Raw genomic sequence first — 26,199 nt, forward strand, 5'->3', positions numbered from 1 at the left:
TCTGATGAGGCGTGTGTTCTATGGCAAAACAGGCTGAGTCTTTTTGGGACGAAAGAAGTTTGTATCGCGCGGACAAAACAGCTGGTGATCAACTTTTCGAGGAAGAAGAAGGTCTGCTGAACGCGTATGGAATCGCTGATTAATTGGTAAATCACTAAAATTATTACTTTCCACGTGTTAAAACTTTAAACGCAATTATCTCGAAACTACATTTTCAAAAACTGCTCGTGTTGTAGCTCAAAATGTTTTCGACCGATTTGGACGAAAATTTGGGAGATTCGTCTCAGCAATATTTTTGAAAGATGAAATGAATGAAAAAAATGTTCGAAAATTTGAACTACGTGAGTAAAAAGGCTCCCAAATTTTCAATTTTGCACTTTTTCATCATTTTTTGGGTATATCTTTTCCCCTTAATATTTCAGTGAACGAATGGCACTTGTTAAATATTTTTCAGATCAACAGCAAAAGAGTGACAACTGCAGCGCTTTTCGATGTCACGGAAAACAGGCGTCCGAAGATCCTTATTAACGCCGCCATTTTGTTTTTGATCCCAGAAAAAATTCTTCCCAAATTTGAATGCTTTAATAAAATTATATTAAAATTTGAAAATGATTAGATTATTTTGTACCCTCAAAAAATTCTCGAAAAATACCAATTTTTCACGCTTCTGAAGACCATTAATATGACGACGCGTTGACGTAACGGTCACAATACTGGTTTGTGGCTGTTGTGCTTTGGTTGTGCTGGCAGTTGCGTGTTCGATCCCCGCACATTTCATCTTTGGTATAAGAATAACTTACATTCGTTTATATCAATAGCTTCCATATTCACTTAACATTTAAACATTGGTAAACCTTAGCCTATTTTTAAATGTATTAAATTTTTATGAGCAAAATACCGCACATTTTTTTATTGAATATTTTAAAAATATAACATTGGAACTAGCTAGTTTACTTTGTTTTTTATTTGAACGCATTGCTAAAAAGATCTGTTTTTATTTTTATTTTAGGTGGCGTTAGTATCGCCCGCGCCATGTTAATCTGAGATCCGCCATATTTTTCTTACAGAGTCGCCCTTTTCTTTAGGGTAGTGTTAATTTTTAATGTAATTTGTTAATGATGTTTTTATAAGTTAACAGTTAGTATATTTAATATCAGTGATTAGTGAAATATCTGTGAAGCAATTAATTTCTTATCTAACCGTGACTGATGTCGTATAATTTTGATTTCCTGTTTCGGTTCCCCAATCTATTCTAAACAGAAAATGGCCGACAGTGTTGGTGCGGGTGTCTCCTTTGTTTAGACTGGATTTTAGTGAAAATAAGAAGCAAAAGAAATAATGCCTAGTGCCTCGTTTTCCTCTTCGCGTTCTTACGTTCGTAGATCGCGAAGAAAAGGTGGACATCGAATACCGTTGCCTTCCCGAACACAGTCAAGTAAGTTATCCGGGTCGTTTGATTTCGCTCGAAGTATTACAAATGGCTCATTATCGACATTTTCGTTTATGTGCAACGTTATTAATGAATGGTATTATATTAACTGCGACTTTACTAATGAATAACATTGTTAAAATCGTTTGAACTTATGATTTCAGTAATTAATGCGTTCAAGATCTCATAAAGTCGTATACAAATTATATATCGTTTATCATTATTATGCTCGACGTTGATATGACGGTATACATATTCTTTACAAATTTTCATTACTTACTCATCGATATTATTGTATAGCGCATTTCAGTGACATTTTGCGCAATATGAGTATTGATTTGGTAGATGAAGACGAATTTCGTACAGCATGACGAAACAGCTGTTCGGAAACGGATACTCTTTATTTGATACTCATTGATTGTACAAACAATTTAAAACTTTTCATCGTGTATGTAAACTTTCCTAATGAAAATTGTGCTTGTTAGATTGTTTCTATGTAACGATTTTTTTTGTAAACAAATGGCGGTTGGTTCATCAAATGTTACAAAATACTTTACCATAGAACAAAAATAAAATAAAATCGGTAGTTATTAATTTTAAAGCCATTTTATCTGCATTGTAAATTTTTTACCATTACAAAGAAATAATAATAAAATATTATTTTAATATAAATCAATAAATAGTAGTGAGTAGGTAATCAACCTGAATTATTATTTTTTTAAACACATCTGAATATTACAGTGACCATTGTTATGAAAATGTAATCACAGTTCACATATATGTTATTGTTTAAATCATCATATATGCACGCTAACAGTTTCTACCTAATCTATTTAATAATTTAAATTTATGTGGGTAGTAAGAATTAGTAGGTAGTAAGAATCCTTTGTTAAAGTTGTTTATTAACTACAAATAGCTGTTTGATATATTTATTTGTCTAAATTCATATAAAACAACAACAAGAAATAGAAATAAAGCACACTACGTCTCCATCAATCAGGAGGTTGAAAAAAAACTAAATAATTATGAATTATTTATTAATATTATATTAATACAATAATTATCTTATAACTAACGACTACTCTACTCAAAGTGTAAATAAAGAGTGATCGAAATAATGTTACAATTAATAAAATTAGAAATCAAAACAATGGGGCATTGCAAGGCTAATACGGGGAACTAATAATAATATGCCGCTAATGTGGGAAACTCGTAGAGTGGTCGTCTGGGTGGTCTCCAGGTGCTCGCCTGGTAAGATTCCTTGGGATCCGTAACTGAATGCAATAAGACCTTAAAAAGACAGTTCCTTGTTTGACGCTTCAGCCTGTAATATCCTGTACTGGGCATAGGCCTCTTTACCCACGTAGGAGAAGGATCAGAGCTTAATCCACCACGCTGCTCCAATGCGGGTTGGCGGATATATTCCGTATTATGAGTAACGGTTGCTGTCGGGTGTACATGATAGCAACCGGGCATGAGCATGATTTAACGTGCTCTCCGAGGCACGGTGGGGAGACTCGCAAGGACTGCACAAACATCCAGACCATGGCAAACACCTTTCTTCACAACATGATCTTTGTTTACTAAAAAAAAAAACAATTTTATAAATATTTATTGCACTCAAGAGCTAAATGCATAGGATCATATAACTTAACGCCATTTACCTATTTGCGTCAATAAATTACAATAGTGCCAAAATTGTATGAATGGATTGACCAATGTCACTTAGAATAGAGAAGACAAAGGAAAGTAACATTTGTGGTTGAAATTATAAAACTTTAATTCTCTACACTTACATTCACATTGCATTTATTCATAATAGGAAAAATTGAAATAGATTGAAACAGTTTTATACAATATCGGTATAAACATGGTGATGCTTTGGTAAACAGCTGTTTAGTTTTGAATATAGGTTAGTTTGAATACATTGTAAAATTAAGGAATTTGTTAGAAAGTAAGATCGGTAGGTTAGGATTTTTGCATACAAAATATTACACTACTATTACTTGTATAAAAAAGTAATTTGATGTAGCATGTCATGTAGCTGTACATAAAATCAAGGCAATAAATAATAGATAAACATGATTTAGATCTCGTGTCTTAACTGTGTTTTGTTTGTTATTTACCGTGGTATTATATATCTTCCAGTCAACCCATGGTAATGAGTAAGTGTTTCATATAGCGAGGAAAACAGTGCAAGAAGTATTTATTAAGAAGAAAAACAAAAAACACCAAACAAAAAGAATTAAATTTAGATATATTAAAATTGTAACTTACTACATACTATCAAATACATATAAAGATACATACCAAAATACAAATATACTTATACATATACATAAACATATACATATATATATTCACTATAATATTTACGTATATACATAATCTATACAGATGATTACACATTATTAGCTAGTGAAAGCAAGTGTTTCTTTAATTTATATTTAAAGGAAACAAGGGAAGGAATAGTTTGGCATGGTATGTAGCATGGTATTAGCAAGCCAGTGCATTTTTTTATGTTAACTCTGTTTTTGACTGTTCTGCCTATACACATATAGACACATGTCTTGCACGTTATTCAAGTTAGACCCCTAATATCACAACTCTTAAAAACATCAATATTTGTGTGTTATAACAAACAATTTAAATAAAATCTTAAAATGGCTAGCCTAGATTAGGGCCTCCATTTTGAAGTTTAGGGCTATTTTTTTTTGTAACGAAATCATGTCGATAAACGGTCTACTTTTGAAGTTAGATAGGTTAAGGTTTTTTGTTCTATAACAAAATAAGGATATACTTATAATGCTGATAATTGGTCAAATTTTGAGCTTAAATCATTTGACGGTTCTTAATCTAACCCTTAAAATAATGTTTTTAGCTTCTATTGCTCTCATAAAGTCCCCAATAATTTGATTTCCTTAAACATGTGACATGTTCGGACATGGGCTGGTTACAATTTTATTATTTACTAGCTGCTGCCCGCGACGTCGTCTGTGTGAACCCTATACAGCACCAAAAATACCTACAATTATACCTTTTACCCATTTCTTCTTTACATTTCATATCTACAGAAAAATCTCATAGATGGCGCTGCTTTAAAATTGTCTTGTCTACTTATATTCATTTAATTATGTTTATCGGCTTAGTTACTTATATTGCGTGATTATTATAGTGTGAAGCTAGCTTATATAGCATGGTTATTAACATAATAACAACAACATTCATATATGCGTCGTTAGATTACACGTTGTTGTTGTGAAAAATTTGTTAGAAAGATTATATTTAAAATAAAGTGCTAGCTTTTAAAAGCTTAGCTTTACAAATTAGTTGGAAGAAATCAATTTTTATCATACCATTGAACACCAAATGAAATAGGTCAGGTCTTTGGCAGCCAATCAAAATTTTGTCTCAAATAAGATGAAAGCAGGCACTAAAAGTAGAAATTAATTGTAAGAAATTTCACCTATGTTCAGATGGAAAACTGCTACTAAACTACAATTAATCTACAGAACAGTGAAATCTTTTTTTAAAAACAAAAAAAGTTAGTGTTTCTTTTGACTTACTTTGATTGATATCTAAATATGTAATTATAAACAATATTTTTATTACAAAATATAATAAAAGTAAATAATTGATTTATGGATAATAAATATTTATGTATGTTAAATGATTTCCTATCAAATGAGTTAATACTTTAATAATAGTAACAAACAACATAAATAATACATAATAACATACATAAGTTAATTTAAGATTTAAAATTTATTCAAGGAATTAATAATAACGTGAAATTTTGATAAGATTTGGTTTTTCGTTTACAGAAACAAAATAAAATATTATTTCAATCAAGGCATGAAAATAAATAGTAATTTATATGGTTTTTGCGTATGTAATGATGTAAATTAAATACTAGTGTTTGCATTGAAATGTGCAGTCATTTTTTATAATTTTTTTTTGATTATCATTATTTGGAATTTTTGTTTCTTTCTGGTCACACAACATATGTTTCGTTTAAACGCATTGTTAATTTAACTAAAAAAAAAATAGTCTATAGCCTTCCTTTGTAAATGGGTTATCACAAGTATACATCTATATACATGTATACATGAAAATAATAGTAATAAAACTTATATCTTTGAAAATTGTGCCATAACTACACTAAGAACTAATTGATAAAAATGATCATTATTCAAATACCAATAATATGTACAAAAAGAGCTTTAATAATTGTTATTAAACTTAAAATAGCTTTAAAAGTTATACAATTGACTTGTGTTTTTTATTTTGTACATACAGTACTTGGCTAAAATATGAGAATGACACATTAATATGTAAAACGTTGTGTCCAGTACTCTTGATATTAATTTTATTCTATGCATGGATATATTAATTAAGATTATGTAAATACATACAGTCCATGGACCAGTTAGATTATTTTATAAGTTGATTTTTTAGACATTGTTACTGTTATTTAAACTTATTAATATTATGACTTAGAAAAGTATGTCAGATAGTGTAAGGAAAAATAAGTAAGTTGTTTAAGAATGGGCATGGTAGTACAAAAAAAAATATCATTAAAATTTGGTAAATAAGTGCTTTTAAATAAATGAGAATTTTACTAGCGGTCGCTCAGTGGTCAAAATTTGAACATATTAATTTAAATTATAAGTTTGAACTCTGTTGTGAAAGACTATACTTCTATAATAATAAATAAAATGGTATATATAGATGTGTGGGACAAATACATGGTAATTTGTGTGTAATCTTTTTTCATGATTTATGTATTTTGTCTTGCATAATTTTTAAAAAATATTAGCATTCTACACTCCTTCTATATAAACTATAAGTGTGCAAAATTTCATACTCCTCTGTCAGCACAAATTTTCGCTACTAAGTTTTTACTTCACGAAATAATATATATATTCCGTTTTTTTGGAAGAATCTTATTTGGTAAACAAACCTCTGTCAATCGTAATTCACGTTTTTTCCGCATTTATCACTCACTTTCACAACACATTAGCTTACGGACACTTGTAAAACTCCTTACTATTTATTTCACTAAAAACAAATATCAATTTATCATTTTAAACACATAAAAATTATTAAAATACGGATTTCGAGCGTACAGATAATTAATATTTTCAAAAATGTCATTTTAATATCTTTTTTTATGAGGCAAATAGGGATGTGATCATAATATTTTTAGAGGTGAATGAGTATGAGATGAGCAATAAAATGGGCCGTTTTTTTACTTATATTTTAAATTTTCACGAATCATAATTTGTTAGTAAGTTATAAAACAATGTTACCGTAAAGCGATTTGTTATTATGTTTTAAAGATTGTTTTTTTTTTTATTAATGTTGAGCGTAAAATATGCTGACAAAATATTATAAATGTCAATATTTTATAGTAGTATGTATTGTAAAGGTTTTATTTTATATTATGAATACTTCTGAATATCAATTTCACTCTGAACATTTTTAACGCTATCCCATATAATATAAAAGTAGAGCACATAGAATTGCCATAAAAGTTTATTGTAGTTCACAGGAAAATTTTGTGGGACTTTAGTATGAGACTTAAGATTACCCAATGAGAGCTACGTAAGCAACAGTGTTATCAATCCTTTTGTTTACATGTTATAGAGAGTGTGCCGCCGGCGCAAGGCTTTATATTTATAGTGAATACAAATAATGTGACAATAATACTAATAGTGTTGACTTTTTTTTCTAGAAACAGGCGGCCCTATTTTGTTGTAAATTTTATGTTTGACGTCTTTTTTACCGACCATTTTACATAAACGAAATATAAATTTGTGGCCTTTTATGCTCGATGCTCGATTAATACATTTTTTTTTTTTTTCGTAATTCTGTACCTCTACTAATTCTTAGCAAAAATATTCAATATATTATTAGGTTTTGAAATAATTTTAGCATATGTTAGCGTTAAATATTTGAACATAAAATGAATTTTATATTTGTGTATGGCTTATTAATATTGTTCACCCATTTGCTCTTTGTGTCACTTTACTATACTTACAATATTACTCTATTGTCTGTGGTCGGAAGTACGCCATATTTGTTTACTATTTAGGACTATTCCAAAAAAATAGAATTTAGATATTCTGTAGAGAAGAATTAGTAAGAAACTGCAGTTTTTTCTAATATAAAAAAATAAATTGTGATTGTCTGTAACATAGGCTGGCCATACGCCCACAGAGTACATTGAATATACGGGTATAGAGTCATCAGTCTCGATTTTTCTTAACGCCATCTATTGAGCAAAGATGTAACTACAGTCTGTTATATATACCAATACCTATACTACATATTGTAGGTACCTACAGTATATACATACCAACGTATACCTACCTATACCTGTATAGGTTTAAAATTTTCTTTTATTTCTATTTTTCTATGATTTATTTATTTATTGGAGGAAAAATAAGGTAACGCTAATGACAATCATTATACTATATACACGAGCAAATAATTCATATACATACTATGCAAATATATAGATACATAATACTTAATAAGCTGACGAAAATAATCAAAACAATTACAGTGTTTAATGTTATTGAAACACATAAGTGAGATAAAAATCATTTATTTTTTTTTCTTTTATTATAATAAATATTAGCTTCCGCTTGAATTATGTCTTCCTTGTCAAAATCTTTACCAATCCCATATAATAATTTATTAGTGGACTTACACCAATTACACGCGAAAAATCTGCACGAAAAATCGAAGATAAATTCAGTTAAATCCTTTTTGTGTTGTGGACAATCTATGAAATTTGTGTCTACTGACACATGTAGCAGTGTTTTACAGTAATTTTTTAAGTTTTTTATGTGACTTTTATTTTTTAAAACATTGTGAATTATATCCTGTATACTTGAAAACAATATTTTCATGTTCTTTGTGGGGTACGAAAGATATTTTTTATTTTTAATATATTCCCTATAACTTATATAACTATTTTCCATTTCATTTTTATCAAATAATTTGTTTTCACAATAAGTACAATTTTTAATTATAGATCTGCTTTTTCTCAATAAATAACCAGTTACATACTCTAATGGAGCCTTTATAGTAGGATGGTTTTCCTTTACTTTATAATCAATTATTATGTCATCATTTATGTCTTTCAAATCTATTTCACTGATTTCGGACAATTGATTTTGATTTTGGAAGAACAATTCATCAAATGTATGGAACATAGAACAAAAATCTTCCTCGCAATTGGAACCTACTGCATAATTGCTGCTTAAATTATTTATTAATAGTGAGGCAAATGCAGCTTCGAAGGCAGCACACGTAGGTGAAACATTTCTTATGCCATGACTACGTATGCTGCCAAAAAAATTCTCAAGTACGTCTTGGTTCAAATGCCTACACCATAAAGATTTGATTTTATAATCAACAAATAATTTATCTCGTAGCAGCTCCATATTTTCTACAGTATGTAACCAGTTATTTATTGATGGCACAGTACCAGCAGACCCAGTGGCAGATACAAATTTCATAGATTTTAATATTATCTTTGAATGTGCCCACACTTTTTTGTGCAGAGAATTCGGTGTTACGCTTCTTAACAACTCTTTGCCACTTCTGGACTTTGAATTTTTAAAACTACCATTGAGAGAATCAAACAAATCATCCACAAAAATTAATAAGTCGGCTGTATCCTTCGCATCTTCAGGTAGTTTTCCATTCTCTGAAAAAAAAAATACCAATTTGGTTAAATCTGAGTTTGAGTGGATTGGATGAAATTAGCACAGACAAGACACTGCTAAAACTTCAATGACATAGTCACAATTAGAAATTAGCTTTGAATAAAAAATACACCACAGGAAACTGTAACTTGTTTGTTGAATAAAAATATAAATGTGTATGACTTTTTGAAAAAAATATTACACTAAAATTGATTCGAATTTTGATATTATACTTATTTTACATGACACTTAATTTTGTTTGTATTATTTTTTGTGTAATACACATTAACGAGCCCGTATCCCCACTGGAACGGTCCATATTTTTGATATAATAAAAAAGTTTATGACATACTTATCTAACAAATAAAAACTAGAATAATCATAATTATTATAAAGTTTTTGAACTAGAAAGACCTGGAAAAATCAATAATATATTCAATAAGACTTACCAGCTAAATAACCCATGGTTTTACCAACTGTTTGACTGAACAATTGGGATGCATATTTCACTTTCATTTTTGGTATTTTGTCTTTATTACAATGGTTCTCAGTCAAATTTTTTATAAGTTTTAATCCTTTATAAGATGGGTTATTTTCATACAAAATTTTTATATGTTCCCACTTGGCAATTTTTTCTTCACCATCCATTATGTATTTTAAATTTTTTGTGATAAGATTATTTCGTAATCCTTTTAATAGATGCGGGATGTCATATAAGGGTATGATACACTTCCCTTCAATTTCAAATACCGAGTGTTTCAAGGTCTCATTTTTTCTTAAATATGTTTGTTTAGTTTCTTCAATTAAATAATTGATAGCGCTAGTATTTGATGTCCCTTGGTCACAAACGGTAGCCAAAACAGTAAATCCTTTATTTTGTAGTTCTTTTATTATATTTTTTATCATACATGCCAAAACAATTTTTGGAGTGCTTCCAGCTGAAAATGCATAATAAATTGGCTGCTTGTAATTTTTTACAATGCCCCTGATCATAAATACTAGCACATGATCAGCAATTTTTCTTAACGGTTCTCCTTTGTAGTTTACAAATCCCGTTATTCTGTCTTTTTTTCTATTATAATCAAAGTGAGGAGTGATTGCCATTTCGTCGAAGATTAGGGTACATAATTTTGCTTCTCCTTTTATACCTTTCACTTTCTCATGCAGTTGATTAAAGATATTTTCATTAAACCCTGGCTTCAAGCCAGCCTTGCTTACTAGTCTGCTTAGAGTTACTGGAGATGGCAAGACAAAGCCGCTTTTGATGAGCCACCTATAAGCTCGAGGTCCCAGCTTGTATAAAGATAGTGCTATTATCTTTTCGTCTTTCGTGAATCTTCGTCCCATTTTAGATTTAGATACTTCTCTAAATTGCATCATTGTAAAAATAGCAGCCAAGGTTTTGAACTTTTTCAAAGTATTCTGAAATGAAGAATTTGTTGCTAGTTTTTTTGCTTTATTTAACTGCCGTTTATAAGAGTCTTTGTCTTTCTGCAATTTCTTTATTTCTTTCAACAACTTTTGCTTGTTTATCCCTGGACGCTTCTTGATGGTGCCTAAAGTAAATTTAATAAAATTAAAAATTAAGTAAAAATATAACAGGAATAAGATTGCATAATAATGATCATCATTGTCAAGATAAATAAAACACAGGTAATAAACTGAGAATAATGATGATGCTTATGATGATAATGATCACCATGATCATGATCATAATATTGTTTTGTCTTTGTGTTTTATTTTTATTTATTCATCAGTAATTCTACAGTTATATTGTTACATTTTATACATTTTCTAGGAGAATTTAGAATTTGTATAAATGCCTAGGAAATGTAATATGAAATAGTAAACAGTAGATTACATATTTTATACTTTGCCAAAACCTAAACATAGAAATCATATACATTGGCGGTAATATCTATAATAGAGCTCTACAAATTTTTTAAACTTACTTGATTTCACAGATTGAGCAGTTTTCACTGGTAAATCATCAACATCCATTGGCTCATCTTGTTTTTGGAATAGTTGACCTGTAAATTAAACAAAGCTAATTTTTTTTAAAGGTTATTTATAAATTATAATATAGTCATCACTACACATATTATAAAATATGAATGTATGTTTATAACGGTGGGCAGCTAACCTGCAGGATTAAAGAATCGGATCAACAAATTTTCATGGGAACATCTTGCTGATTTCCTCAAAAAAATAAATCGTTTGTTCAAAGTTGAACATCTTTTGATGGTCAGAATTGTTGGATTCGTAAGATGATTTAGTGGTGATATTTAATAACGTATACTTAAAACTAAAATTACAAGGGTTCCTAACGTGCCCAAGTCTGAGAAGAGCCCACAAAAAACTCAGCTGGATATATATATATCTAGGTTAGGTGTTTTATATTCATAACCTTTTTTTGAACAATTTTGTTAGTTTAGGTGGTCCATTAAAATAGTTAGTGGTTATAAAAAGCAGAAAATAGAGTAGTTTTAATCAATACTTAATATTATAAATACAACAGGGTCCGTCTGTCTGTCTGCTAGCTTTTAATGACAAAGCAGTAACCAATTTTGATGATATTTGGTATATAGGTAGTTTGCATCCCAGAAATTGAAATAGGCAACTTTATGTTCTGGATAATGAGAGTTCCAATGGGATTTTTAAAAAGCATAAATCCATGCGGATAAAGTCGCAGGCATCATCTAGTATTAACTATGGAAATAAATTTAATGTCACGGGACTGACCATGGTTGCTGTAAAGTATCCGAAACGTCGGGAATCAAAAGTTAATAATAAACCGCGATAAAATCCGAAAAAAGTTGTTTCATTAAATGACTAAAATTCGCGTAAACATTAGAAAACAATATGGAAACAAATATTACCTGATGTTGTAGGAGTAGCAGTAGGATTATTCAGAGGTGTTTCAGTTATGTCTATCTGAGAGCGTTTTTCAGCATAAGAAAGACCTGTAAACAAAATTTATAATATTTTTAAATGCCCCTCATATTTTAGTGTTAGGTATACTACAACAAATAATTACAGCATTATGGCTGTGTTACTTTTTATGGAAAACCATTCAAGCTAAATTAATTATTTCTGAGATTTCTTAATATAATAAATTATTAAATTAAAATAGCTAGCTAGATCCACCTATTTTATTTTAATACCAAATCACTACAAAATGAAAGTTTACCTGATGTTGAAGGTGTAGCAAGAGGAATATTCAAAGGTTGGTTAGTTATGTCAATCAGGGGGTGCTTTTTTACAAAAGAAAATTCTGTAAACAAAAATTAAACATTTTAAAATGACCCTCATGGTTTCTAAATAGTATACCTCAATTATGGCACATCAATTTTTTAACAATAACAATTATTTGATTACACTGGTGAATTGATTACATTTATTAGATTTTATACAAAGTACTTAAAGTGAATTATGAAAATGTATTAGTTGACTTACTAGTTAAATTGAGCGTGGGGACAGCATTAGCACTAAGCATTTTGCTTCTGGTGTGATATTTAACCTCAAAATGTAAGTGACATACTCTTCTGTTCTTAAAGATATATTCATTATCTTTAGCCAAAATATCACCTCCAACATTATATATCCAGGTCCTAAAGCGATCAATGTCTTTGTCGGGATTAGGAAATTTGTGAAGAATTTCACTATCCAAACCTGAAAATAAAAATAAAGACCAAAATTGTATAACTTGTTTTCAACTAATTAAAAAATATATGTATATAATAAAGCCAAAGTCAAAAATTTACAAATCAAACTCGCAACACATTTATTTAGTTAAAATAATAATTGTTTGCAGGCAAACAAAGAAAAACAGACTTCAATTATATCGACAAGTAATACAACATAGGTAGACAAAAAATAGTCAAGTCAATATGCATTATCAAAGATTACTCCAAAATATGTAATCAGATCTCAAAAATTTGACCACATAATAAACATCAGCTTTCGATTAAATTAAAAAATCATCAAAATCGGTACACCCAGTAAAAAGTTATGCGGATTTTCGAGTTTCCCTCGATTTCTCTGGGATCCCATCATCAATCCTGGTGTCCTTATCATGGTACCAAACTAGGGATATCTCCTTTCTAACAAAAAAAAGAATTATCAAAATCGATTCATAAACGACAGAGTTATCCCCGAACATACATAAAAAAAATATATATACGGTCGAATTGAGAAACTCCTCCTTTTTTTGAAATCTGTTGAAAAAAAATGAGTAAACGCAATGTTTATAGATAGAATCTATCAAACACACATGTGTACTACACGTTGTAGAAAGTAAAGATTACGTATTAATAAGTTAACTATAATGCAATATAATCTAATCGAATAGTGATAGTCATCTAATATTATATCTACTTACCACAACCGGGCACACAGCACTTTTTTTCTGACATTGCCATTACAGTAAATCGTAGTCCATAAAACGTAGCCGGGATCAAATATAAAACAGAGTTGTCGGAATCCAAAACAGAGCACAGGTCAATACGGTATAAGAAAGCCACCAAATTCCATATAACAAAGCCAAGTCGTCGGGAAATATCATAAAAACACACCATGAGCACTACAGAACACATCAAATAGCTGGGAAATACAGACGGAAATGGTTAAAGTAAAATTTTAAATTGACAATGATAATCACAAACCACAGACTTAATAATTTAATATTTCCTCGGCTGTCCACAGATTATATAACACAATTAATCTGTTACTAGTGCCATCTGTTGAGGAAAGATGTCAACAATGCACTCTGTGCGATTTTGTACTGTGGCTAAAATGTACTGACTGAATAGACCCTGCATACGCCTTTTTCCCCTTGTAGGAGAAAGATCGGAGCTTAATCCACCACGCTGCTGCTTGGGTTGGCAGATATATTCCCTACTATAAATAAAGATTGCTATCTAGTGTGTATATAATTATGTGTATGCACGGTGGAGGGATCCACAAGAACAGGCATTCAAACCGGCAACAAACAGCCCACAAAACCGCCGGTGTTTACGCACCTACACGCACCACAACACCAGAGCGGTTGTATAAAATAAGCTAACACGTGTGAATTATATATAAATTCATAATTTCCAGGTGAGCCATGTGAATCAGTGCCGTGTCCTAACAACGTGACAGGCAGCGCGATGGCTGCGACAGCGTGCGCGGGTCCGAGTGGCAGCGGTGGTGGTGGCTCCCCGCCCGTACCGGCCGCGGCGGCGGCCACCACTGCCGGTCATCATAGTCCATACGACCTGAGACGGAAATCACCGCCCGCCTACCACGAGCCGGGGCCTTCTGGTACCTGCTCGTTACCTGCTAGGAAGAGACCCAGGACGTAAGTGTTTAGTGTCTATATAATGGTACGACATCCCATCGCAAATTAGTGCACTAATTTGCAGTGGGATTTTAGACCATAAATAGAACACTTCGTACCCAATGGTCCACAGTAGGATTTTCACCTGTGTCTGGAAACACAAAATACGATTGTGTATTCAAACACCCAGACCACTACTAACATCTGCATGACTTTTCCAAATATTTGTTATGATTGATCGAACCCGTGACTCTAAGCACAACAGCCAGTTTTGTGACCGCTATGCTAACACATTGTTTATGCTCATTAATTTTGTCGATATTCATTATTATAGCTTGTTTTCGAATTTGAACTGTGATATTTTATTTCCTATTTTGTGATAGACATTAGTGATAACAGTAGTAATGAAAGAATTATAAAAAGGGGTTCAGTAGCTATAGAGTTTAGTGATCACTATGAAGCAAACAACTCTTCCAAGATAAATATTGCCTGTAATTATTCAATCTGTTACAATTGATTTTTTTCTATTATTCTTAAATTTACAATTTATTGCATTTTCATTGCAATTTTTTTTCTTTTTTTTGTTAATACAACTGTTCAAATTTTGCCTTTGATCACACCACCTAGCTTATCACTGCAAAAGTAGTATTCTAATACTAAACTTCTCAATAACGATGGTACATTACTGTTTATGTATTAAAGCTGTTTTCAAATACAAATTAATCAATATGTCATTCGTAAATACCGCAAGTTATTCATGTTTACTTTCACTCAGAAACAAGTATTTTCACTGCTACTAGGATAACCATTAAGGTTTCATTATTGAAATTATCTGTACAATTAGAAAGTTATGTAGCAGTCTTTCATTCTTGTCTCAGTGGAATACATATAATCATAACTCTGAACTAAATTAAAATATATTTTAACATCTAATCTGACATATTTGCATAAGTTAATTATCACCAAATCTATTTTAACTTTGCCCACTTATATACTAAATTCATAACTGAATTGGTTTTTATCATCTCATACAAATATATAATAACAAGGAATCAAATTTTTTAATTTATATTAAGATTTAATAGAGACAAAACATTAACTTCAAACCCTTTAATGTGTTTTGTTGCATTTATATTTAAGTATCCCACAATTAGATTATTATAGTAAATAATCCGATTGATAATGTGTACAAAGTTATTTGTATATCTTTATAAACTCGAATAATTTATAAAGTTATTTCAGGAGGAAAATCCAGACATTTACAAGCTTTTGTAGTATATTAAATATACATTACAAGTCTCATTTGCGGCAGGTCCCTGTCGCAGGGCGTGGACGTGTGCAACGTGTCCCAGTACCTGCAGTACGAGCTGCCCGACGAGGTGCTCCTCTGCATTCTATCTCACCTCACAGAGCGCGACCTGTGCCGCGTCGCGCAAGTCTGCAAGCGTTTCAACACTATCGCGAACGACACCGAGCTCTGGTGAGTAATGTTATTTGAGCTGAGGTGACATGAAGTATAAAAAATGATTTGAATGTGTTGTTCGAGTTAGTTAGAGAAGTTTAGAAGGTTTAGAAACGTACGTCCCAAAGTTTATTTGAAAGAAAATAGTTCTTTGAAAAGTAATTCCTCTTCTTCCTCGCTCCCTCAATGATGAGGATCGCGACCACGCATTATATGTCTCCATTGAAGGCGATCGTAAGCAGCATGTGTTGCACTGCAGTTGTTCAAGTTAGTTAGAGAAGTTTAGAAGGTTTAGTTTAATTTATAGGGTATCCTCCTGATGTCTTTCATTAAAAATAAAAAGGTTTTCAAAATAGGTTCATAGAAGTTCATAAAAGGGATCAAGACCATTCTCTTTTCATAAATGTAGGAAAATGTTTTGTAATTCTAAATATCAGCACTAATATTTTAAATGCATTAAATAGTTACCAAGTTAGATTAAATAAGTTATTAGTTATCACTCGTAGGAACTATAAATATAAATAAAAAGTTCTAATGGTAATTATATATGTTCAATATTTGTACACAATATTATTGTTAAGTATGCAAATAACAGACAATGTTGAATTTATTAGGAGAACAGATTTAAGCTGTCAATCAGGCTAAAATGAATTTACAGTAAACATTATTGTTAAGGCGAGTCTTTATTAATATTGCTAAGTGAGATAAAATATAAATTTGTGTATGTATTATATACATATATCTTATGGATACTTTTTTAAAAATTAGCATTCTATAGGTGTATTGTTAGTGGCATTTTCTACTTCTCTGCATAACTTGTATGTAATTGAATGAATGCCAAAACTATACATATTACCATTATAATTTACTGTAGACGTGCAGTAATACTTCACATTCATGAGTACAATAAATGTAAAAAAAGTGTTGAAAATTCAACGCTCAACAACTCAACGCTTAAAGGACTTTATATCTTTTTAATGGTTTTTAACGTATTAAACTAACACACTGTAATAGTAAAAAATGTTACGTGCAATAGAAAAAAATGTTTTTTTCTTCTTAACAATATTTAGGGCAAGACTATGTAGACTATATTGTTTATTCCTCTGTATATCTTTATGAATATTATAGAGCTGAAGGGTTTGGTTGTTGGTTATTTGAACGCATTATTCTCAGGAACTAGTGATTTGAATTGAAAATTTATTTATGTGTTGGATAGTCAAATGATCTAGGAAGCCTATATAATATTTTTGTACGTTTTTTCTTCAAATTAACGCGGACGAAACTGCGGGGCACAGCTAGTCGTTTAGTAGATATATAATATATTTATTTTTTGAATAAACGTACGTCCCAAAGTTTATTGAAAGAAAATAGTTCTTTGAAAAGCTTCTTTTTCCTCGCTCCCTCAATGATGAGGATCGCGACCACGCATTATATGTCTCCATTGAAGGCGATCGTAAGCAGCATGTGTTGCACTGCAGCTGCCTCCCACTGTATTCTTGATGACATCAGACCATCTTGCTGGTGTCCTCCCTTTGGCGCGTTTCCCTGTGAAAAGTAATACCCATTTACAATTAAAATTAATTGATCACCATTATGACTATACTTAAATAAATGTAGACATCACATAGTTTCTTAATATCTAGCACTGGTAGGTACTCCATCAAATAATTATAACAGATCTTAGTAGAAAATTCAAATAAAAAGTTGGTCATATGCATAATAAATGTAAACATAAGGGCATTACATCGGCAGGTTGATGGTCCAATATCTATTTTGCTAAAGAATATAAATCTTCCGTGGTTACAGTTTACAAAGTTTATAAAAGAACTTTAGGAGTAAAAAGGATTTATGTTCTAAGATCCCAGAGCTCTACTTACAGATGTGTTCTATTAAATGGTAAATTATATCTTCGTTTGTACGATTTTATTTTTGTGTTACCCACACATTAGCGAATAGTAAACATTTTTTTTTTAAATATCATTTCAAAAATATTTTCGTTACTTAAATATAAAATTATAATAATAATAAGAAAAACTATATTGGTAAGACAAGAACAACAAATAATTTAACATCTTATTCATTCAATTTAAACAGTGTTATTTTAATACATAAATTTTTACTACAGGAAAAGTCTATATCAATCGGTGTTCGAATACGATACACCGCTTATGCATCCCGCGCCCTGCCAGTTCGAGTTTGTAGCCGTTGATGAGTGTGAGGCAGACAACCCGTGGAAGGAAAGCTTCAGGCAGCTCTACTACGGTATACACGTGCGGCCCAACTATCGCCCCAAAAAGGACTCGCGTATTAAATATTTTAACACTATCAGGGTTAGTATGACCTTAAGATGGTTATTTTACATAATTATGTTAAACATTTAATTTAGTAAATTGTTGTCGTTTTGACAATAATGATAAATTCTGTAAATTATCTACTAACTAATAGTTGTGTAAAATATGAATTTATGGTTCAGGAACCAGGTAAAATATCGGTCAATTATTTCTTCTCTAACGGAGCCGCAGCTGACGGTCGCGAATATTCATAATATAAAATCCCTTAAGTATTTTACGAAGTTTCGATTGGAAGGGATTTGGTCATGAAAATCCGTCACAGGCTCCTGGACCATTGATTGTTTTAAGATATATCAGTTCATATTTACCACCACCAGTTTCGGATTGGTATTTCTAACAACTAAAATTTTTATAAAAATTAGACAATTTTAATTATTTCAGTCCCCATCGAAGTAAATAAGAACACGAACGTAGATAGTAAGCAAAGACGTCAGTAGATTAAAACGCTACAATAATTAACGACTTTCACTACAACCCGCATAAGGATTTTCTCCTGTATCAGGAAACAATACCACAACAAACATCCGTAAAGCCAGTACAAATATTTCGACACCAACAATTTATACTAAGCTAACTCATAAAAGTGAACTTTACAATAGAAGCTTATAAAAGGGAAAAACGCGATACCTTTTATAATAATTAAGAAACTTATTTGAAACTTCGTATATTTAATAGTTAATTTATTCATTGGAATTTCACTTTTTTTTTTACATATAAAAACACATTTTATCAAGTTTGCATTAAAAAGACCAACTTATCGAAAATTCGAGTTGGCGTAATATAAATTGTTGGTGTCGATTTGATATTTGCGGGGATCGAACCCGTGACCGCCAGTGCAACAGTCTCAAGCCAGTGCCGTGATGCATGCGCTACTGCGTAGTCGAAATGTATATTAATTGAGGAATATCCTGCTAAAAATCTGAGCATCCCGACTGGGCAAGTATCCCGACCTATCAAAGAAAACAGCTAAATAATTACTACTTTCAAGCAGTGTTGTGTTCCCGTGGTGAGTAAGGTGACCAGAGCTCTTGGGAGGGGGGGGGGGGGACAACAAACTTGCGATGCTTCTAGTGTTGCAAGCGTCTATAAGCTACAGTAACCGCTTAATATCACGTGGGCTGTACGCTTGTTTGCCGACCCAGTTGATTAAAAAAAGGAAAATGTGTTATTGACATACGTTACTGAAATATTAAGGTGACCAGAGCTCCCGGGGAGGGAATTAGGGGTAGGGTCGGCAACGCGTTTGCAATGCTTCTGGTGTCGCAGGGATCTATAAGCTACTACGCTAATCGATTAACCATCAGGTGAGCCGTATACTTGTTTGCCGACCTAGTTGTATAAAAAAAAAGTATAACGAATATTGATTATACTGTTAATTGAACTTACGAAAACATCGTAAGGTTGTACATTTTGTCGGTTTGTTGATAAAATAAAATATTTCCAGGCGGCCCTCGAGTACGTGGAGGAGCGCGGAGGCTCGCCGGCGAGCGCGTGCGCGTGCGCGTGCGCGTGCGGCGCCGCGGCGTGCTCGTGCCGGCGCGCGCCCGCCGCGCCCGCGCCCGCCGCGCCCGCGCTGCTGTTCGTGCACGCCGGCCTCTACCAGGAGGAGTGCCTGGCCATCGACAGCGACGTGCAGCTCATCGGTGAGAGTGCCGTACTTGCGGTCGACTGGCTTGTCCGGGACAGATAGGGCTAAATAGCCAGCCGTTGTACTTGGAATGTACTTGTTGTGTTCAATAAAGTCTTCATAAATATATTCATACTACTTTAACTTATGTTCAACAGGAAATTTCTAAGGGTTGAAACAATTTCTATTACTGTGAAGCGTTTGCATGGTTAGGAAACAAGCATATAGATACACCGTAACACAGTACCGAGTTCATAAATCCATGTCAGTATGCTATAATAATAAAATATAAAAAAGCTTAACAACAACTGTGAAAACGGCTTCCTTCATTATGCAGCTAAATTGTGTGCTGCTAAAATAAGCGTATACTTAAATGCAAAAGATTTTTTAATTTGTGCTTGTACAGATCCTTATTGTTAATTTTTTTGTAATAGTATTTTAATTGGAGACTGCACAACAGTTACTATCTTAACAGGTTCCCTGTCCCATGAATTATATATGATTCATGGGACATATTTTGTACCAATTTTAGTACGTTCATGAATCACATATGATCAAATATAGAAGCAAATTTGCTTGAATTTTTTTTATGGACGTATCAGTATAAATACGGTATTTGGTATTTGGGCGTGTGGGATACATCGTCAAAATTGAAAAAATGAAAAATACTGTAGTGATTTATCATATATATTTATTTATCAAAGTTATTTTCCAGCCTGAAATTAAACAAATTTGTACGAAATCAGTCTTTATTAGGAACAATATTTATCACGAAGTTACTAAAAAATATAATAAAAAATTGAAAAAAAAACAGCATTTGACCTCAGTGTGTCCCATTGAAACATTTCAAACAAAATGTTTTTTTTTTTACATTTTACACATTCGGTATTTACTTGTTTAGCTAGCAAAGCTTCGGCCTTTCTGTTAGCATAACAGATGACACAACGCCTCCTTACGAGTTTTCCATCTCGCCTCGGAATCTGGGTTAGAGGATGTCTTTCTGATGATGTTGAAGGCAGAGTGGATATTCTTGCTGGCTGTTTTTTTCTTGACCAATTTGCCAAGCCAATGACGTATCATTGCTTCCTGTACATCTAAAACCGAAATTGAAGAACCGGTGGCCTCTTCGAAAATCACTTTGGTATTCACTATTTGAAAAATCAAATCATAAGCTACTTTATTATACCACGTCATACTGATAGTTGATCTGCAACATCAATGCCTTTCTTGGCGTCGTTGTAATTCATAACCATGTTTGGTTTTTTGATTCTCCTCTCCAAGATGTGACATCCGTCATTTCCTTACCATGCAAGTGGAAATCATCAATACATCACGCTCATCGTGCCACTTCAAAACAGTTACAAAGCTGTCCATTTGCTTAGCAACGACATCACCTCGTTTTAGTTTTTTCCGAATGATATCTTTAGGCAACTTTACTTTGTTTTTTTTCGCAAAATTCCACATAAATCTGTGTGTCTATCCTTTAGGTATCTAGCTAGAGCTATCCCGGTTTAGTAGTTTTCGCCAACAATCAATCTACCTTTATTTAGAAGTGGAAGACATAGCCTCACCACAACAGATTCTGGTTTATCCAATCCTTCAATAGCCGATCCAGATCCCGCATGAATAAAATAGGACCATGTATACTATTAGTAGAACACATTTTGTAAATTTTGTGCCATTTGTTGTGTCTGGTTTTCTTTTTGCACAGATAATTATATGAATCAAATATGATTCATGGGACGTATAACGATCCGATACGTTATGATACGCTCATGAATCATATAAGCGTCATGATTTTTTAACCGACTTCCAAAAAAGGAGGAGGTTCTCAATTCGACTGTATTTTTTTTTTTTTTTTTTTTTTTTTTTTTTTTTTTATGTATGTTACATCAGAACTTTTGACCAGGTAGACCGATTTCGACAAATTTTGTTTTAATCGAAAGGTGGTGTGTGCCGATTGGTCCCATTTAAATATATTTGAGATCTAACAACTACTTTTCGAATTATATCTAATAATGCGTTTTTACTTGACGCTTTTTTCGTCGACCTACGTTATATTATACCACATAACTTTCTACTGAGTGTACCGATTTTGATAATTCTTTTTTTGTTGGAAAGGGGATATCCCTAGTTTGGTACCATGATAAGGAAACCAGGATCTGATGATGGGATCCCAGAGAAATCGAGGGAAACTCTTGAAAATCCGCAATAACTTTTTACTGGGTACACTGATTTTGATCTTTTTTGTATAAATCAAAAGCTAATACTTGTCATGTCGTCCGTTTTAAATATGATTGAGATATAATGAGCAATTTTTGAGTAATCTTTGATGACACGTATTTACATGACGATGTTAAGACGACTGTGGTCATGTTCAATACTTTGCCACAACGCCATCTATCAAAATGTAATGAAATTACTTCGTTCACTATCGATCAAATTACAATATTCCACTAGAGTAGAGAGTAGCAGTTTATTCGTTATAAATATATTTGAGCTTTTAATTTTTGAGTTATCGCTAATACTGGGTATTTACTTGGCTATTTTACGTCGACCAACGTTATATTAACCTCATTACTATATACTGATTCTTTTTTTAATCGATAGGTGGTGCTTGTCATGTGGTCCCATTTAAATATAATTGAGATTTGACTCGAACTTTTTGAGCTATATCTGATATGGCGTATTTACTTGACTGTTTTTGAAGTTTTCTCCTTAAGAATCGATTTTCATTTAAGGCCCCGGAATGAAAAAATTGAACAGTAAAATCTACTGAACGAATGACCTTGTTAGAGATGGCGTTCAGACGTTTTCTAATAACGCAATTAGGTTCCGATAGATGGCGTTATTGCATTCATTTATTTACAATTTGATATAGTAATAATATATTTCTTAGACTAGTAAGCCTTTTTATGCCTATTTAGACAGTTGATCTGAAGGGGTAAACTCCAGTCGTGCATCGGAGCTGTGTGAAAACATGAACATTACATATTTTTAATAAAAAAGACACAAACCGTAATTCAGTATAAATCCGCTTCAACTAAAAAACCCGCCGTAATAAGCGATGTCAGCGCTTCGCGCGAATCGACGACGGGCCTTTTATGAAATTTCTGCCTACAATCGCTAACAAAATGTTAGAAATAACAGTAGAACATTATATAATTCTACAATTTTATAATGTCGCGTTATATGGAATACGAACAAAGTATTACTATTTTTTCGTCGATCTACGTTGTATTACTTTCGATGTAATTGAAGTCGGTTTTTTTTTCGTTTGCGAGCAAACACAATTATTTTATTGATTTAGGGTCGTGTCATCACTATTACGATTTCATAATAACTTAATAAGCCCTTAAAAATATCAAAAATTATATATTTGCAAAAATAACCCGGGACATTTATAGTGCCAAAAACTTGATTGTATGGGGACAGGGAACCTGTTAATATTAGACTTTATAGATGTCCCTATAAAAAAAACAGTTCTACTTGTTTATAAAAGTTATGTCATTTTCATTAGATCCTATATTAATGTCTAACAAAAAGAAAATAACTAGAGTTAACTAGTTTTTAAATAAATTATATTTTTTTACGTTATTAGTAATCTAAAAATGTAATTTGAAATTTTTAGTGGAATTCAATTAATCACATTATTTTTGTTTCGAGTGTAACATTGCATCAATGCAATATAAAATCGTAACCCCTACTTATTTTCATTACTTTCATAAATTTATCTTGAAGGAAACAAAATATTATGTAGCAAAATAATAAATATATATTTATATAAATAATATTTTTTAATAAGGGGATAGATATTACTTAACAGATATTTTTGTTTATTTAACTTGTACTTGTACTTCTGTGTTGCAGAAGTGACCCGTGAACCTAAATGGGTATAGCTCTCCTACCCAGGATCCACGTGGTAAATTTAGCCAGATGAAACACTGGCCGACAGGACCAGTTTCACTATCTCAAACAGCCTGAATGTCACAAGATGTTTATAACTAGTAATCATTCTAAATATAGAGCTGGAGAACAAAACTGCAAATGCAATTTTTATCATACACTTTTGTCTTTTTACATATTACAACAAATAAAAAGGTTTGATTTAAGAGCAATAAAGCTCAACCTCTCTAAAAGAAGTTGATAAGAAACTGCAATTCTAATATAGATTAAGATTTAGCAGTTAAAGTTTTTTGTTTGCCAGCATAACAGTGTAACTATTCCATCTAAAGTATGTATGTACATTCCAGGTTGTGCGGCAGGCAATGTAGCTGAGTCAGTGGTGTTAGAACGTGAAGCGGAGTCGACGCTGACATTCGCTGAGGGCGCTAACCGTGCCTACGCGGGTCATATGACTCTCAAGTTCTCACCGGATGCGACAAGCACCATGCAGCACCACAAGCACTACTGTCTCGAGGTGTCCGATAACTGCTCGCCCACCGTCGACCACTGTGTCATACGTAGCGCTAGTGTCGGTAAGTGTAGTACAGAACATAAACGCCTTTGGGGGAAAGAGGAACTGGGTGTTAAGTTCCTCGTCCGCCACCGAAAAAGAAGGATCCGCCAACCAGACAAGTGTTGTATCTGGTGAGCTACTGCCCCTGACGGTTATTGTCGGGTTCTTGTATAATATATGTTAAATCTTCGGATAACTTTGATATCGCGATGTAGGTCGCGTCAGTTTTCTCTAGTTTGTCGCGAGATAAATGCCGCCACACGCTTTACACTCAACGACCCTAGGATTTGATTTACTCCTGTGTCGGGGTCCATTAACAATACATGAGTACAAACGCTCAAAATACGGCAAACATCTGTATGGCTAATACATGCATATGTTATGTGCGACGCTCGATCTCACGATCGCTAGCGTTACAGCCGGTGCTATTATAACGCGTCGCCTTTAGTGGTTTTTTTATTCTACGGGACTTAACGCGATTGTTAATTTGCAACTTCTGATATTTCGGCGACGTTGCAGAGGCCATGGCTACAAGTGACTCACTCGAAAGTCCCGTAGAATGAAGTTTTCAATGTGGCGAAGAAATTTTTAACACGTTCATTGCCGGAATTTAGCTTCATTCAAAAAAAAAAAATATCCGCGATGCCAGTTACTGGTTTTTTATTTTTTTAAATGTGCACCTACATAAATAAAAAAGTAAAAACAATGTTACAAGGCATATAGTATACATATATGTTATATATATATATATATATATATATATATATATATATATATATATATATATATATATATATATATATATATATATACAAGTACCCACGTGGAGTCGTCGGCAGAGTGGAAGATTTTTCCACTGAGGCTTAGAAACGTAACGGCTAGACAACCCCGCGCGGAGTCGGCGGCACTGTAAGGGATTTCCGCCGACTCCGGGCGGGGATTCCGGCAATCAACCTGTTAAAACATGGTTTTTATTGTGTCAGAACATTTCATTTTGTTTAAAACATTCTACTTTCTCTATATCGACACCAACAATTTATACTACTCCAACTCGAATTTTAGCTATGTTGGTTTTTTAAGCGAACTTGATAGAATGTGTTTTTATCTTATTTATAAAATTCTCGTGTTACAATGTTAGTTACAATACTCCTACGAAACAGCTGGACCGATTTTTATGAAATTTTGTGTGCATATCGGGTGTGTCTGAGAATCTGCCAACATCTATTTCTATACCCCTAAGTTATAAGGTGGGTGATAAGGGGTTTAATAACATTATATAGCAAAAAAACGTTTGCGGGGTCAGCTAGTAATATATATGGCAAAACAACGTTTGCTGGGTCAGCTATATGTACATAAAAAAATTGTTAAATTGAAATGAATAAATTAACTATTAAAGATATCAAATTTCAAGTAAGTTTCTTAATTAATATAAAAGGCATCACGTTTTCCCTTTTATAAGCCTCTATTGTAAAGTTTTCATTTAAAAGTTAGCTTAGTATAAATTGCTGGTGTCGACATATTGAGGTCTAGCGGTAGATGCAGCCTTTCAGTCCACATTTGCTCAAAATATTTTGTATTGTTATGTAATAAAGTGAAATGAATAAAATTATAATTGTAGGTTCATTTTATAATATGTTTAATGGTGTTAAAAATGTATACTGTACAAATCGTGTTAATTAATGAGACTAGTTTATGCCTGATAAAAGTTCAAATGTATAACAATATTTTGAATAATAATAATTCAATGTTAATGCGTTTTTTAATTAACCGACTTCCAAAAAAGGAGGAGGTTCTCAATTCGACTGTATTTTTTTTTATGTATGTTACATC

The 26,199-nt window shown here is 32.2% G+C and overlaps 1 protein-coding gene across 1 annotated transcript in view; it reads left to right on the forward strand.

Moving 5' to 3' along the window:
- The first annotated feature begins 1,002 nt into the window (after positions 1-1,002).
- LOC123662556 (F-box only protein 11) overlaps positions 1,003-26,199 on the forward strand; it is a 34,844-nt gene continuing 9,647 nt past the window's right edge. The window contains exons 1-6 of the mRNA XM_045597399.1: positions 1,003-1,435; positions 14,251-14,491; positions 15,783-15,950; positions 18,058-18,262; positions 19,728-19,926; positions 24,164-24,388. Coding sequence (XP_045453355.1) covers positions 1,339-1,435; positions 14,251-14,491; positions 15,783-15,950; positions 18,058-18,262; positions 19,728-19,926; positions 24,164-24,388 — 1,135 coding nt within the window. The 5' untranslated portion in view covers positions 1,003-1,338. The remainder of the gene's footprint in view (positions 1,436-14,250; positions 14,492-15,782; positions 15,951-18,057; positions 18,263-19,727; positions 19,927-24,163; positions 24,389-26,199) is intronic.

Source organism: Melitaea cinxia, chromosome 18, assembly GCF_905220565.1.
Source record: "Melitaea cinxia chromosome 18, ilMelCinx1.1, whole genome shotgun sequence".
Lineage (NCBI taxonomy): Eukaryota > Metazoa > Arthropoda > Insecta > Lepidoptera > Nymphalidae > Melitaea > Melitaea cinxia.